General features: G+C 42.9%; 1 protein-coding gene across 1 annotated transcript; it reads right to left on the bottom strand.

Annotated features, from left to right (window-relative positions):
- Positions 1-1,394: 1,394 nt before the first annotated feature.
- On the bottom strand, positions 1,395-5,640 carry LOC118013500 (olfactory receptor 143-like). The gene is made up of 2 exons (XM_035009438.1): positions 5,578-5,640; positions 1,395-2,345 (listed from the first exon to the last, which is right to left on the bottom strand). Exons 1-2 carry the CDS (start codon positions 5,638-5,640, stop codon positions 1,395-1,397), a joined length of 1,014 nt encoding a protein of 337 aa, XP_034865329.1.
- Between the last annotated feature and the right edge of the window lie 8,593 nt (positions 5,641-14,233).

The raw sequence follows: 14,233 nt of genomic DNA, 5'->3' as shown, positions 1-14,233 counted from the left end.
AGTTCTTTATATATTCTTGATACTAGTTCTCTGTCACATATATGCTTACAAATATTTTCCCCTTCTGTAGCTTCTGTTTTTATCCTCTTAATAGGGTCTTTGACAGAACTAAAACATTTAATTTTGGTGAAGGTTAAATAAATTTATAAGTTTTTCCTTTATGGATTGTGCCTTTGGTGTCAAGTCTCAAATATCTGTGTTTAGCCATAGATCCTGAAAGTTTTCTCAAAATCTGTGTTCTTTCAACCAACTATGCAAGCTTCACATTACTGAGATTTTGTTTTGACCTCCAACTTTGTCTATCCTACTTAGGAAAGAAAGTTTCAGAAACAGAGGCTAGAAGATCAAAATTTTCTTCCAGGAAGGTATTCTTGATGATCTTAGCTAAGAGTTTTATTCTTCCTCTTCGATGATTATGAAGATACTCTGGGAGTCAGGGTAAATCCCACCACAAACTCCATAGGGCAAACATCCATTATCATTTCTTTCAAAATGAAATCAATCATCTGGTGGTTTTCTTTTGCTGATTATAACTGTAATGCTGATGATATCTGAGAAAGACTGGGTAATACAAAAAATTTCCCTCCATTGAAAAGGAACAGTATTAAATCAAAACTACAATGAGATATCACCTTACACTAGTCAGAATGGCTAAAATTAGCAACACAGGAAACATGAGATGTTGGCGAGGATGCAGAGGAAGGGGAACCCTCTTACACTGTTGGTGGGAATGCAAACTGTTGCAGCCACTCTAGAAAACAGTGTGGAGGTTCCTCAGAAAGTTGAAAATAGAACTTTCCTATTACCCAGCAATTGCACTACTAGGTATTTACCCAAAAGATACAAAAATACTGATTCCAAGGGGCTCATGCACCCTGATGTTTATAGCAGCATTATCAACAATAACCAAATTATGAAAAGAGCCCAGAAATCAGAGAGGGAGACAAACCATGAGACACTCTTGACTCTAGGAAACAAACTGAGGGTTGTGGAAAGGGAGGTGGGTGGGGGATGGGGTAACTGGGTGATGGACATTAAGGAGGGCACGTGATGTGATGAGCACTGGGTGTTATACGCAACTAATGAATTGTTGAACACTATATCAAAAACTAATGATGTACTATATGTTGGCTATTTGAATTTAAATAAAAAAAAAAGAAGTAGGAATTGGGCTGAGTCTCTGGAGCATGCTGTTAGGAATAAAGCTCAGTTCATTATGGGGCTGAGAATAATCATGAGATTTAATAAGGTCTGCATGCCTAATTGACAGGCTTACAGAGAAATAAGTATTTAAAGCAAAAACCTTGCTCTGAAGAAAATTATGGGGACATGCACACACACACACACACACACACCATATACACACCCCAACAACCCAGCAACATTGGTTCTGCTTAATGTGCAATTCTCTTCAGGGTTTTTTCCAGAGCACACTTGACATCCTTGTTCCTTAGACTATAGATGAGAGGATTCAACATGGGTACTACATTGGTGTAAAATACTGAGAAGAACTTCCTCTGGCCCATAGAACCAGCAGGAGAGGTCTTGAGATGTGTGAACAACCCAGATCCATAGAATAGGCCAACAGTTACTATGTGCGAGCCACAGGTGCTGAAGGCTTTGGACCAACCCTGAGCTGATGAGATGTGGAGGACACTGGACAGGATCAAAGCATAAGAAATGCAAATAATGAGGCTGGATACAATGACAACTGTGCCCACAATAACAGAAGTCACCAGCTCACTGGCGTAGGTGCTGCTGCAGGAGAGCTGGAGGAGGGGGAAGATGTCACACATGTAATGGCTGATGATGTTGGAATCACAAAAGGACAATCTGACCATGTCCCCTGTGTGGACCATAGCACCAGCAAACCCCATCACGTATGAACCAGACATCAGAAGAGAACAGAACTGAGGGGACATGGTGACTGTGTACAGCAGGGGTTTACAGATGGCCACATAGCGATCATAGGCCATGGCTGTCAACACATAGCTCTCAGAATGGACAAAGAAACAGAAAAAAAACAGCTGAGTCATGCATTCTGTAAAGGAGATGATATTTTTTTCTGACACAAAGTTCATCAGCATTTTAGGTGTGATTACCAAAGAGTGGCAGAGATCTATGAAGGATAAGTTGAAGATGAAAAAGTACATGGGAGTGTGCAAATGAGAATTCAGACAAATTAGATTAATTAAGCTCAAATTCCCTACCACAGTGACTACACAGTTCAGTAAGAAGAGAAAGAAAAGGGGTAACTGGAGCTGAGATTGATCTGTAAGTCCTACCAGGATGAACTCCATCACTGAAGAGTCATTTTCCATAGTCACTATCTGCAGGGCTGCGATCTGTGAGGAAATGAGAGAAGTGTCACATCAGGAAGGGACTCAGACCCTTTGCTTCTAGAGTAAGGCCTTATTCTGTGGGGGCTCGAGTGTGGCTGTTGGGACAGAGCCCTGAAAGAAGAGCCAGGGCAAGGACTCTTCATCTTTAACTTCCTACTCTTGCTTGTCCTCTTCTTCCATGTTTTCAGATCTCAACTGTAACTCCTCACCTTCCCTGGGCTGACACAATCCAGGATGAAATCTTTTAGCATGGACACCAAAAGTGACGATCACATGTGAGAGATGAAGCAATATCTTAAAGAGATGAATAGGCTGGTCAAGGTCATACAGATAGAGAACAGAGGAGCCAACAGTTGTACTTGGGACCACTTCCTATGAAAATCCCCGAAGCTCCAAGACAGTAGAGTCACTGTGATACCCACTGCTCAACCCACTCTCTCTCCCTTTTACCTTTCAGAAACTCAGTACCCAGCTTAATGAAAGTGCTAAGAGGTAAAAAGGCTCGGAGAGATTAAGTAACTTTTCCAAGATCACACATGTAGTAACTGGAGAAATTTGAATTCCCCTGTTGTCATGAACTTCTCCTGCCCATTCCCTTTATCCAATCTTACCTCAAAATCACAATGAATTGTTTAGGAAGGACAAATGGCCTCCCTACAACTCTCCGCTGCTGTAGCTGTGGGAACGGAAACCTCAGAACAGGAGGACTCAGTTGCCCAACTTTCTTTTGCCTGGAGACCTCACTAGAGCCAGATTCCTAAGTGTTCTTTTCCTTTCACTGTCCTGAAGGAGACAACCACTCTGAATATGGAGAAGCCAATATCCCTTCTGTTTGTGGATTTGCATAAAATGTCTTCAGGGCAAGGCAAATGCATCAACTTTATGTCTCCAAATCATCAGCCAGCTAATATTGTGAATTTATCTTATTCTCTGTGGATCTCAGCAACTTGTTCAGAATCTTGAAACAAGGCTCATTTAGCATCACAGTTTGATCAGGCTCCCAAGGGAAGAAATTACTGAGCTTATGTTTACATCCTTTGCCAGTAAGTTAACATTGGTTCCCTTGGTACTCAATGTTCTCCAAGCATCAGTTCACATTAAAAATTTTGGGTCCTCTGTGCAGAGAGGGAGTAGCTTCATTTGTGTTCCTAGTTATCCTAGAGCTCATGCTCAATTATAAAAGAGGAGTATTCAGGGGCAGAGCCATTACCATTCCCAATACTTTTTTTTCATTGGTCTGTGATTGGTATAGAATTATGTCATAACTTTATACTATCCATCTTTTGGTGTATTTCATATCTATAGAAAAATATAATGGAGAAATATTAAAAGAATGAACTCTGGGGGTTACCTGGGTGACTAAGTTGGTTGAGCACCTGACTCTTGGTTTCGGCTCATCTTGATCTCAGGGTTGTGAGATTGAGCCCCACATCGGGCTCTGTGCTCAGTGCAGAGTCTGCTTGAGAGATTCTCTCTCTCCCTCTCCCACTCTCTCTGCTCTTCCCCCAGCTCGTTCTCTCTCTCTCTCAAATTAATAAATAAAATCTTAAAAAAAAAAAAAGAACGAGTTCTGGAATCAAATTAATCAAACTTGAATTCAAATTCCTCCACTTACAATGTGTGTTATCTTGGACAAATTACTTAATCACTCTGAGCTTATTTACCTCATCTACATTGTAAGTTTAATAATAGTTCCTACTTTTTTAGATTGCTTTGAGGATCAAATGCCTCATAATCTCTAGCACATTTAGCACAGTGCTTGGTATATGGTAAGTGTTATGTAAGTATTAGGTTTCCTTCCTCTTTATCCTTATCTATATCTATACATGGATCTCTTCCCCAAGTTTCTAATTCTGTACCCAACTGTTTACTAGACATCCCCACTAAATTAAATTCAGCATCTCCTTGTGGTCCCAGAACTATTTCTCTTCTTGCTATCCTTTTCTAAGTTAATGGCACTATCATTAATCTAGTGAGCTAATCTAGAAATGGGTTGTCATTCTGGGCTCCTCCTTCCCATTAACCATTAGCATCTGGTCTTCGAAGTTTACATAATTCTATCTCCTTAAAGTCCCTAGTTTTTTACCCTTCCTCTTCACTATACTGCCTTTGATAAAGCTCTCTTGCCTCAAGTTTGGAATATTTTAAAGGTTTCTTAACTTGGGATCCTACCATCACCCATTATATTAGCTTTTTATTGTTGTGTAATAAATTACTGTAAACTTAGTAGCTTGAAATAACACCCATTTATTAGTCATAGTTCTATAGGTTAGAAGTCTAGTACAGAATGTCATGCTGGATTCTCTGTCCAGGCTGAAATCTGGGTATGGGCAGGACTGCATTCCTTTCTGGAGACTCAAGCTCATTCAGGTTGTTGGCAGAATTTGGTTCCTTGAAGTCTCCATTCCCTTGCTGGCTAACCACTAGGGGTCACTCTCAGCTTCTAGACACTGCCTGTATTCTTTGTATAGCCCCCTTGTCTTCAATCCAGCAATAACACATGAATCCTTCTTGTGCTTTGACTCTCTGACTTCCCTTTCTGCCACTAGCTTGAGAAAAACTCTCTGCCTTTAAAATGTTTGTGTGATTGGGTTAGGCCTGCCCTGATAATCTCCCTAATTTAAGGTCAGCTATGCCATATAACATAGCACAGTTACTAGAGTGATATCTCATTAAATTTATAGGTTCCCCTCATACTCAAAGGAGAGAGGATTATACAAGGGAGAAAGTCATTGTGGAGTCATGTTTTAGAGTTCTGCTGTTCACCACTATCTTCTCTGGAAATCTATTCACACATTTTGTATAGAATTACCTATAGAGATTGCAACATTTCCTTGCTTAAATCCCTTTCTTTTCTCTCCCAACACAAGTGCAAACCCCCCACACTGTCAAAGAAAGCTCTCTAGAGTTTGCTTCCTAACTGCATCCACAGCTTTATCCCCCATATCTCCACTCCTTGAATTGTACTCTCCAGTAATACTGAAGAGTCTGAATTCCTCTCATACATTCTGATGATTTCTTTGCTCCATGTTGTTTCATCTGCCTTGAATGCCTTCTCCCTTCTTCTCACTTGGATACCACATATTCATTCTCCAAGACTCAGTCCTGTCCTCATTTCTGATGGAACATCTCTTCTGATCTCTTCCCCTGTCCCCACTCTCAGCACCTGAAGTGCCTTCTCTGTATGCTGCTGAGGCATCTTGTGCACGTTCCCACTTAAACACAACAAACTTACCTGTGTATCTTCATTACACTTAGACCGTACACTCCCAGAGGGCAAGGATTCAATCTTACTCATTTTTATCCATGCTGCTATGAACAGATTTCTTCCTTCTTTCTCCCTTGCCCTTTCTGCCCCTCCCTCCCATCTTTAATTTCATATTTCTAAATAACATGCATTTGCTTCTCAATTTGTCAGTATTAGGCCTTGTCAATTGACTTTAAGTTTGGGAAATGAAAATTAGCCAGTTTTCACCTTCCACCATCACAAATATACTTCCCAGTGTTTTCATCCTCCCAATAGAGTTTTTTAAGTTAGATCAATATTCAGTGTTTACATGATTTATAAAGATGTACATGTTCTGCATACCTTTTTTAAAAAAAATATTTTATTTATTTACTTGAGAGAGTGCTTGAGCGCCCACAAGAGTGGGGGTGGGGGGTGGGGGGGCTGCTGAGGGAGAGGGAGAAGCAGACTCCCCGCTGAGCAGGGAGCCCATGCCAGGCTCCATCCCTATCCCAGGACCTGAGTTCTTGACCTGAGCTGAAGGCAGATGCTTAACAAATGAGCCACCCAGGTGCCCCTATGCTCTGCATATCTAAGTAGTAAAATACACTGATTACTTTTCCTTTACAATCCTTGTTCTTTTTTTTTTTAATCCTTGTTCTCTCTACAGTAAACAATGGTCTGGATTTTTTGTTGGTTCAACTTTCTATGTTCTTACAATTAATCTCAACATTCTCCCCCAGTTGTTTAAATCATCTTTCAATACTTATAAAAACTTTAAGTGTTCACAATCAAATATACATAATTAAAACACAGTAAGTTTCTATCTCACTCACTGGCAGTCCAAGACATGGTTTCTAAATCATAGCTTCCTAAACATAAAAACTTGGACCTAAGATCCTTCTTGTAGCTGTCACCTTCAACACATATCTTTTTTTTTTTTTAAAGATTTTATTTATTTATTTCACAGAGAGAGACACAGCAAGACAGGGAACAGTTTTCTCCATTGTAAATTTACTAATTTTCCCTTTTCCTACTCAATTCTTTAGAAGTAAGTCACTATGTCCAGGAGAGAGGAATTAAGTTCTACTTCCTGGAGAGGAGTTATCTAGATATATATATTTGAAATTCATATGGATTCTTGTATATTTACTTTATTCTTTGGGTTATAATCCAATAGCATCATTATTTATTTTGTTTTCCAAATAATTCCAGCTTTGGTTCTTAAGAGCTCCCAGGTTAAATCCTATGAATTTTTGACCATGACTCCATCTTCTTTTTTTTTTTTTTAAGATTTTATTTATTTATTTGAGAGAGAGAATGAGAGACAGAGAGCACGAGAGGGAAGAGGGTCAGAGGGGGAAGCAGACCCCCCGCCGAGCAGGGAGCCCGATGTGGGACTCGATCCCGGAACTCCAGGATCATGACCTGAGCCGAAGGCAGTCGCTTAACCAACTGAGCCACCCAGGCGCCCGACTCCATCTTCTTTTAAAAAATCAATTTTTTACTCTCTGACACTATAAGATGTTTCAGAATCATTCTGAAAGTTCCTTGGTCCAACTCTAAAATGAATCATTTCTCCAAGGAACCCTAGTTCTTATTACCAGAGAACACTATTCAGAAATAAGATCTGGGTGCTGGATGTGTTCACTGATACTAGGATATCACTGTTTCTAGGTCCTCTTGAAACTGCCTCAGCCCCTCCCGCCAACCTAGTAGTCTTTAAGCTTTAGGAAGCACCCTTACCAGGCATGATTGATTAACCTTTCTTTGTCTATAGATCATGCATTCTTTCCTAGAAAGAACAGAGCACCTCTGCATGTCAGGAAACAGAAACCAGACCCCCTTGCACAACTGCCATAATCAAGAGCATGTAACCAAGAAACGTTAGGGACCACTGTACTCACTTTATTAACTGCCCTAAACTCCTTTAAAAACCACCCGGCCAGGCAGGAACCTCGGAGTTGGGCTTGGGACAAGAGACCCCCTTCTACCCAAGTGGCTGGCCTCCTGAATAAAGCTCATATTCCTTTCCAATCAAAACTCTTGTGTATTGGCTTTTTGAGTGACAGGCAGCTGAACTTGGATTTTGGTAACACTCTCAGTGGAAAGGGGTGGGAAATATGTTGTGTATTCAAACTCTTGTGTGTATCTCCATATCTAATTATTTCTATATTCATCTATCTTAATATATAATAGAAACATGAATTAATACTGTTATCTCCAAGTCTAAGCTAGCAACACAAGGTTCATTATAGCCTTCCTCTTTTGCCTATTTGTATCTTATTTCTGTGACAATGGGAAACATGGCTCCATTAGCTACCATTTATTTACTTATTTGACTAGATATCGTAAGTTTAAGGTAAAAAGAAATGTGTAAAACATTGTACTTTAATTGCTAAATTTGTTTTTCACAAGAGTGTATTTGCGACTCTGACACTCTGTTCCATGCATTCCGGATACCGGGATTGATTAATAATAAGTTTTAACAGAAATTTTGTCATACTCAAAGCCTTTTCCTGGCTGACCTGCTTACGATTAATAAAGATGATGTTGCCCCCGGGGCAAACTGCTCGCCGGGCCCGCTTCCTCTCTGCGCGCTGGGCGGCTCCACCTGCGCTTGGAGCCAAAGGGAGCCTCACCAAAGCCTACCCGGGGCGCGGGAGCCGGAGCTCTGGGTGCCCCCTGTGCCGCAGCGCACGGGCAGCCTCACCCTTACCTTCCCCCCGGGGAGTCTCCGAAGACCCGGCTGTCGGAGGAGGCGGCTGGCGACCCCAGGCAGGTCCTGTGCGAGGGCTCCTGAGCTTCTGCAGACGCTGAGCCCCAAGGGGGAGGGGCATGCAGAGGACGAGGGCTGTGACCTGACGGCGCTGGCGAACCGGCAGCCCGAGAGCCCCAGCGGCCTTCACGGGCCCAGGTGACAGCGTGGAGGCTGCGAGAGAAGCGGGTCCGGTTGGGCACGTGCGGCCTCCGTCAAGGCCAGTGCCTTGTACCACAGCAACCTGGGAGAGGACTCGAAAGCCATTCTGGAAAGTACTAGTGCCCACGGCCAGAAGCACCATGGAGTCCCTGCCCCGGCCCACGGCAGCCCTGAGCTAGGCCGCCCACCAGCTGCGTGCAGCCTGGCCCCTGACACGTCCGACAGGACAAATGTTCGACCATCTTCCGCTCAGTCAGCCTGGGGACACAGGGCCCGCTGAGCTGCACACACTGCCCACCTGCGGCGCGGAGGAGGGAGGCAGGCTGAAGCACTGCGTGGAGAGCACGCGCAAGGAGAGGCGTCCGCCGCCCCTTGGAGGTCTTCTGGGTAGAGGAGCAGTTCGGTGGCCCCGAGCAGGGGAGAGGCCCCGGCAGAAGACACCAGGGAAAGCAACGCAGGAAAGTTCACGCCCAAGATCCTGGGCACGTTCAAAGGCAAGAAGTAAGTCTCCTGGCCCACCAGTTCAGGCGGGGGTGCCCGCATCCCTGCTACCGATGAGCCAGAGCACCGGGCCCTCCTGCCACAGTAATTTGGAACCCAACTGAGCACAGGCAAAGCTCGGCTGCCCTTGGGACTCACTGTGGATGCTCTGTCTCTTGCCCCTCTGCCTTTCTATCCTTGAGGCCCCAGCTCCTCAATGCCCCATGCTTTACACCCCCTTCCCCCACTTCCATCCTTTTTTAGCACCTGTCTCTGGGCCCTCAGTCACCTCTTTATGCATCTGCCTCCACCCTTTTAGGCCTTCATTCAAATCAGGGAGCCATCCCTTCGTGGCTCAGTCCTCCATCTTTCCGGGGGGGGGGGCATCTTTTTGTGCTTCAGGCCCCCATTCTCTCAGGGCTTTGTGTTTTGGGGCGTCTGTGTTCTCAGGGTTCCCCTCTGTTCACAGCCTTCTGCTTTGCATCTTTACTCTGCCGCCTCTGTACTATTCTGGCACCTCATCCTCTCTCTCAGGACCTCCCACCTTGCACAGGTCCTTCTCAGGGCCTTTTCTCTCCCATCTCCATCTCACATTGGTGAGGTCTCACTTGCCCTGCTTGGATTCTCATTTTTTTGGTTTGCTCTCCTAGCACCTTCCTTGGTGGCCTATCCTTTTGCTGTGGGGAAGCAAGAGCTGGTTGCAGGCAGTTTCTGAGGGAGGGGTGGAGCCAGACCCAAAGGGTGCCTCTCTCAGCAAGTGCAGTAGGGCCAGTGCAGGCAAGGGGCAGGATACAGAGGATCCCTGAGAGGCTGCCCTGTCAATGCCAACTGAAGCAGATCTGGCTCACTCCACCAGCAAGGCTCCAGCTAGGACCTGGTGAGGAGTGAGAGCATTAGGCTTTGCAGCACAATAAAACTCAATCCGGGTAGATGATGATACCCCAGCTTCATGAAGGATCCCCGGCATCCTCTGACAGACACACATTCACAGGCCTATCGCCAGCTATGCCGGGAAAGGGGTTGGATGAGGACTGCTTCTTCTTGAACCGGTGAGGGCAAGGGACATAGGATGGTGGTGCCTGAGCCCCAGCCCACTGCTCCACCGGGTCCTGGCACACTATGAGATGGGAGTAGTCTTTGCCCTGCAGGTACCCAGCAGACCCCAACTTCACCATGTTGTTGGTCTTTTCCTCTTCGTCACAAACCTGCAAAATCTGTCCAAGTTTCTTTTCTCACTTTTCTTGTATCTTCTTCACCTCCAGAGAGTAACTTTGATTTCGAATGAGACATTTTGGCATTAAATGCTTAGAAAGTCCCCCACTGTAGTTTCTAGCACTGTGAAATTAGTGTTTCTGCTATTTCTTTTCCGACAGTTGTGTTTTTGTTTTTTTAAAGTGTAAGAATTTACAAGAGCAAAAGGATTTAAGAACCAAGGCCATTCAGCAAAGGCAGCAGTTCTGAGAAGCTGGAGAAGGGAGGATGGTGGTGTTTGGGGGACACTTTCACTCCCTGACAGCTTATTGTCTGTTACCAAAGCCACCTGTTAGGTAGGGGTGACAGCAGGGACTTTTTTGGGGGTGGAAAAAGTCATGTTTGTTTTTGTGCAGCCTGGTGTGTTGCTGTTCTGAGCAGGCTGTTCTAGGCCCGTTATTAAGGGAGAACCTTTGCAGGAAGTGGAGCATTCTGTCCATGCAGAGGCCAGGGTTTGGGAGTCCAGCCAGAGCCCTTGGAGCTTCTGTCTGCATCCTCTCACATCTTGTTAAATAAGACATCTCTTAAAATGTGATTCTTTACATTTTGGTGTTAACAACAAAACACAACACACACACACACACACACGAATAATGATGTACACTTTCAGAAAGAGTAATGGTAGGACATACCTTGTGTTCCCCTTGTTATTGATTATAAGACCAACCAAATTCTGGGTGTCCCAGTCTTTATTCTTGGAGGAGGAAGAATGAGAGTCTTGACTTAGGTTGGCTTAAAGAAAATTCCAAGATGAATAATGTAATAAGATCATAAGAGGAGCAATGTATTACATCATGATGTAATAACAATTTTTTACTGTTTTCCCCACAAAGAGTACCAATTTCGACAATCACCCACAGATGAGAGAGCCTTTGTGGAAGTCCAGAAGCTTAGCCCAGAAGTACCAGAACACTGTCGGAGCAAAAAAATCCAAGATTGGATGCATTGAAGAGGGTAAGAGGAACAGTTTCACTTTACCTATGTCCTGCCTCTCCCAAGGCAGCATAGCTCATTGCCAAAGGAGGTGTTCTTATAACCTGTGACTTGTGATTCCTTCCACTGGGAAAAGTAAGAGCATGTGAATGAAGGTCTGGTTTCCTCATCTATGGGAGACACTGCCAAAGAGATCCACTTCTCATCCCATTCAGATTGCTGAGGTATATTGTGTGACTGAGGGTGGGTGTGTCTGGGAAGGTAGCAGGTAGGATTGTTGGAGGGCATCAAAGCGATGTGGATCCTACTAATTATACCATGGACTCCATTGGGAAGCTTGTTATTGCGCCACTGGGGTTGTCCTCAAGTAGTCATGAGCACTCCCTACCTCTGTGCACCTTACCTACACATAACCCCATCCTGTAGATGGTTTTCCATTATGTGCTTCCAGTGACAGAAAGCCTTTGCAGATGGCTAGTAAGCACATGCAGAAAGGTGGCCCGACTCTGCAGGCTGGGGAAAAATCACACACTTGAGCGTTCAGTCCCACCCTAGGGAAAGGAAAAAGGAGGCTCTCAGCAGCTCACCTGACTTTGCAGGACGGAGGAAAGGCATACAAGTTTAAGAATTCTGTCATAAGATGAAATAAGAAGTTTGGAGCAGGAATAACCATAGAAAAGGTCTGAGAAAGCCTCAGAATCACGAGCAGGGGTGACAGAAGGTAATTCTCTGCTAAAGCAAGTCAGAAATACTGGAGGTAGCTGCTTCTTCATATATGAAGATAACAGCAGTCTTCAAGGAATATGAAAAATCAATGTAACCTGACACCACCAAAGAAACACAGTAATTTTCTAGAAATAGATCCCAAAGAAATGGAGATCTGTGATTTGTCTTAAAGAATTCAGAATAGCTATTTTAAGGAAGCACAGTAAGCTACAAGAAAACACATAAAGACAATTCAGTGAACCATGGAGACAATACACAAACAAAATGAGAAGTTTAATGTAGAGATAGAAACCATCAAAAAGAAGCAAACAGAAATTCTGGAGCTGAAGAATACAATGAATGAAATGACAAATGCAGGAAAGAATATCAGTATCAGACTGGATCAAGCAGAAGAATGATCTTTGACAGGACATTTAAAATTATGCAGTGAGAACACAGGAAAATAATAAAAAGGGATAAAGAAAGCCCACGTGGCCTATGGGATACCATTAAGAGAAACTACTAGACATTTTTGGAGTTCCAGAAAGAGCAGAAAGCTTGGTTAAAGGAATAATGGCTGAGAAGTTCCTAAATCTGGGGAGAGATTTGGACTCCTAACTTCATAAAATTAATAGTTCACCCCAATATTTCCACCCAAAGTGATCTTCTTCAAGACATACTATAATTAAGCTGTTTAAAATAAAAGATAATGGAAAGAATTTTCAAAGCAGCCAGAGGAAAAATAACCCTCATATACCAGGAAACCCCCATAAGGCTATCAGTAGATTTCTTTGGAGAAACCTTGAAATGCAGGATGATACACTCAAAATACTGAAAGAAAAAACTGTCAACCAAGAATGCTTTACTTAGTAATGTTATCTTTCAGAAATAAAGGTGAGAGGGCGCCTGGGTGGCTCAGTTGGTTAAGCGACTGCCTTCGGCTCAGGTCATGATCCTGGAGTCCCGGGATCGAGTCCCGCATCGGGCTCCCTGCTCGGCAAGGAGTCTGCTTCTCCCTCTCCCACTCCCCGTTTGTGTTCCCTCTCTCGCTGTGTCTTTCTCTGTCAAATAAATAAATAAAATCTTTAAAAAAAAAAAAAAGAAAGGTGAGATAAAGACTTTTCCAACAAACAAAAACTGAGGTAATTCATTACCACTAGCCTGCTTTATAAGAGATGCTGAAAGAAGTGCACTGAGCTGAAACAAAAAGACACTAACTAATAACATGAAAACATTAGAAAATATACAACACACTGGCAAATATAAATATATTTAGTCAAATTCAGAATACTCTAGTACTACAACATGGTGGTTAACTACTTAACTCTAGTAAAGGTTAAAGGACGCAAGTATTAAAAATAACTATAGCTACAATAATTTGTTAAAGGATATACAATATAAAAAGATAAATTGTGACATCAAAAACAAAATATGAGAAGGGAGTAAAAGAAGAGGAATTTTTGTATGTGATTGAAGTTGTTGTCACCTTAAAATAGACTGTAATGTCTATAAGATATTTTATGTAAGTCTGATAGTAACCACAAAATAGAAGCTGACAGTGGATACAAAAGGATAAAGAGAAGGGAATTGAAGCATACCATTACAGAAAGTTGTCAAGTCACAAAGGAAGACAGCAAGAGAGGAAGAGAGGAACAAGGGAACTACAAAACAGCCAGAAAATAATTAAGACGGCACTAATAAGTCCCTACCTATCAATAATTACTTAAAATGTAAATGGTTTAAATTTTCCAGTCAAAAGGCATAGAGTAGCTGAATAGGTAAACAAACAAATGAAAAACAAGACTTAACTATACTTCGCCTACAAGAGTCTTACTTCAGCTTTAAGGACACATAGACAATAATGAGGGGATGGAAAAAGATATTCCATGCAAGTTGAAACCAAAAAACAGTAGGGTTATCTATTCTTCATCAGATGAACTAGACTTTAACTCAATAGCTGTAACAAGAGATAAAGAAGATCATGACATCATGATGATGATATGATGCATAGGAGACGTTACAACTGATTCTGCAGTAATACAAAGGATCATAAGAGACTATGAACAATTATATGCAAATTGGCTAACCTAGAAGAAATGGATTTGTTTTTAGAAACAGACAACCTACAAGACTGATTCATGAAGAAATAGAAAATCTAGGGGCGCCTGGGTGGCTCAGTCGTTAAGTGTCTGCCTTCGGCTCAGGTCATGATCCCAGGGTCCTGGGATCGAGCCCCGCATCAGGCTCTCTGCTCAGCGGGAAGCCTGCTCCTCCCTCTCCCACTCCCCCTGCTTGTGTTCCCTCTCTCGCTGTGTCTCTCTCTGTCAAATAAATAAATAAAATCTAAAAAAAAAAAAAGAAAGAAATAGAAAATCT

This window comes from Mirounga leonina, unplaced genomic scaffold (genome assembly GCF_011800145.1).
Source record: "Mirounga leonina isolate KUSES-001 unplaced genomic scaffold, KU_Mleo_1.0 Mir_153, whole genome shotgun sequence".
Taxonomy (NCBI): domain Eukaryota; kingdom Metazoa; phylum Chordata; class Mammalia; order Carnivora; family Phocidae; genus Mirounga; species Mirounga leonina.
The sequence above is the reverse complement of the archived record's forward strand: the minus strand, read 5'-3'. Positions and strand labels throughout refer to the sequence as shown.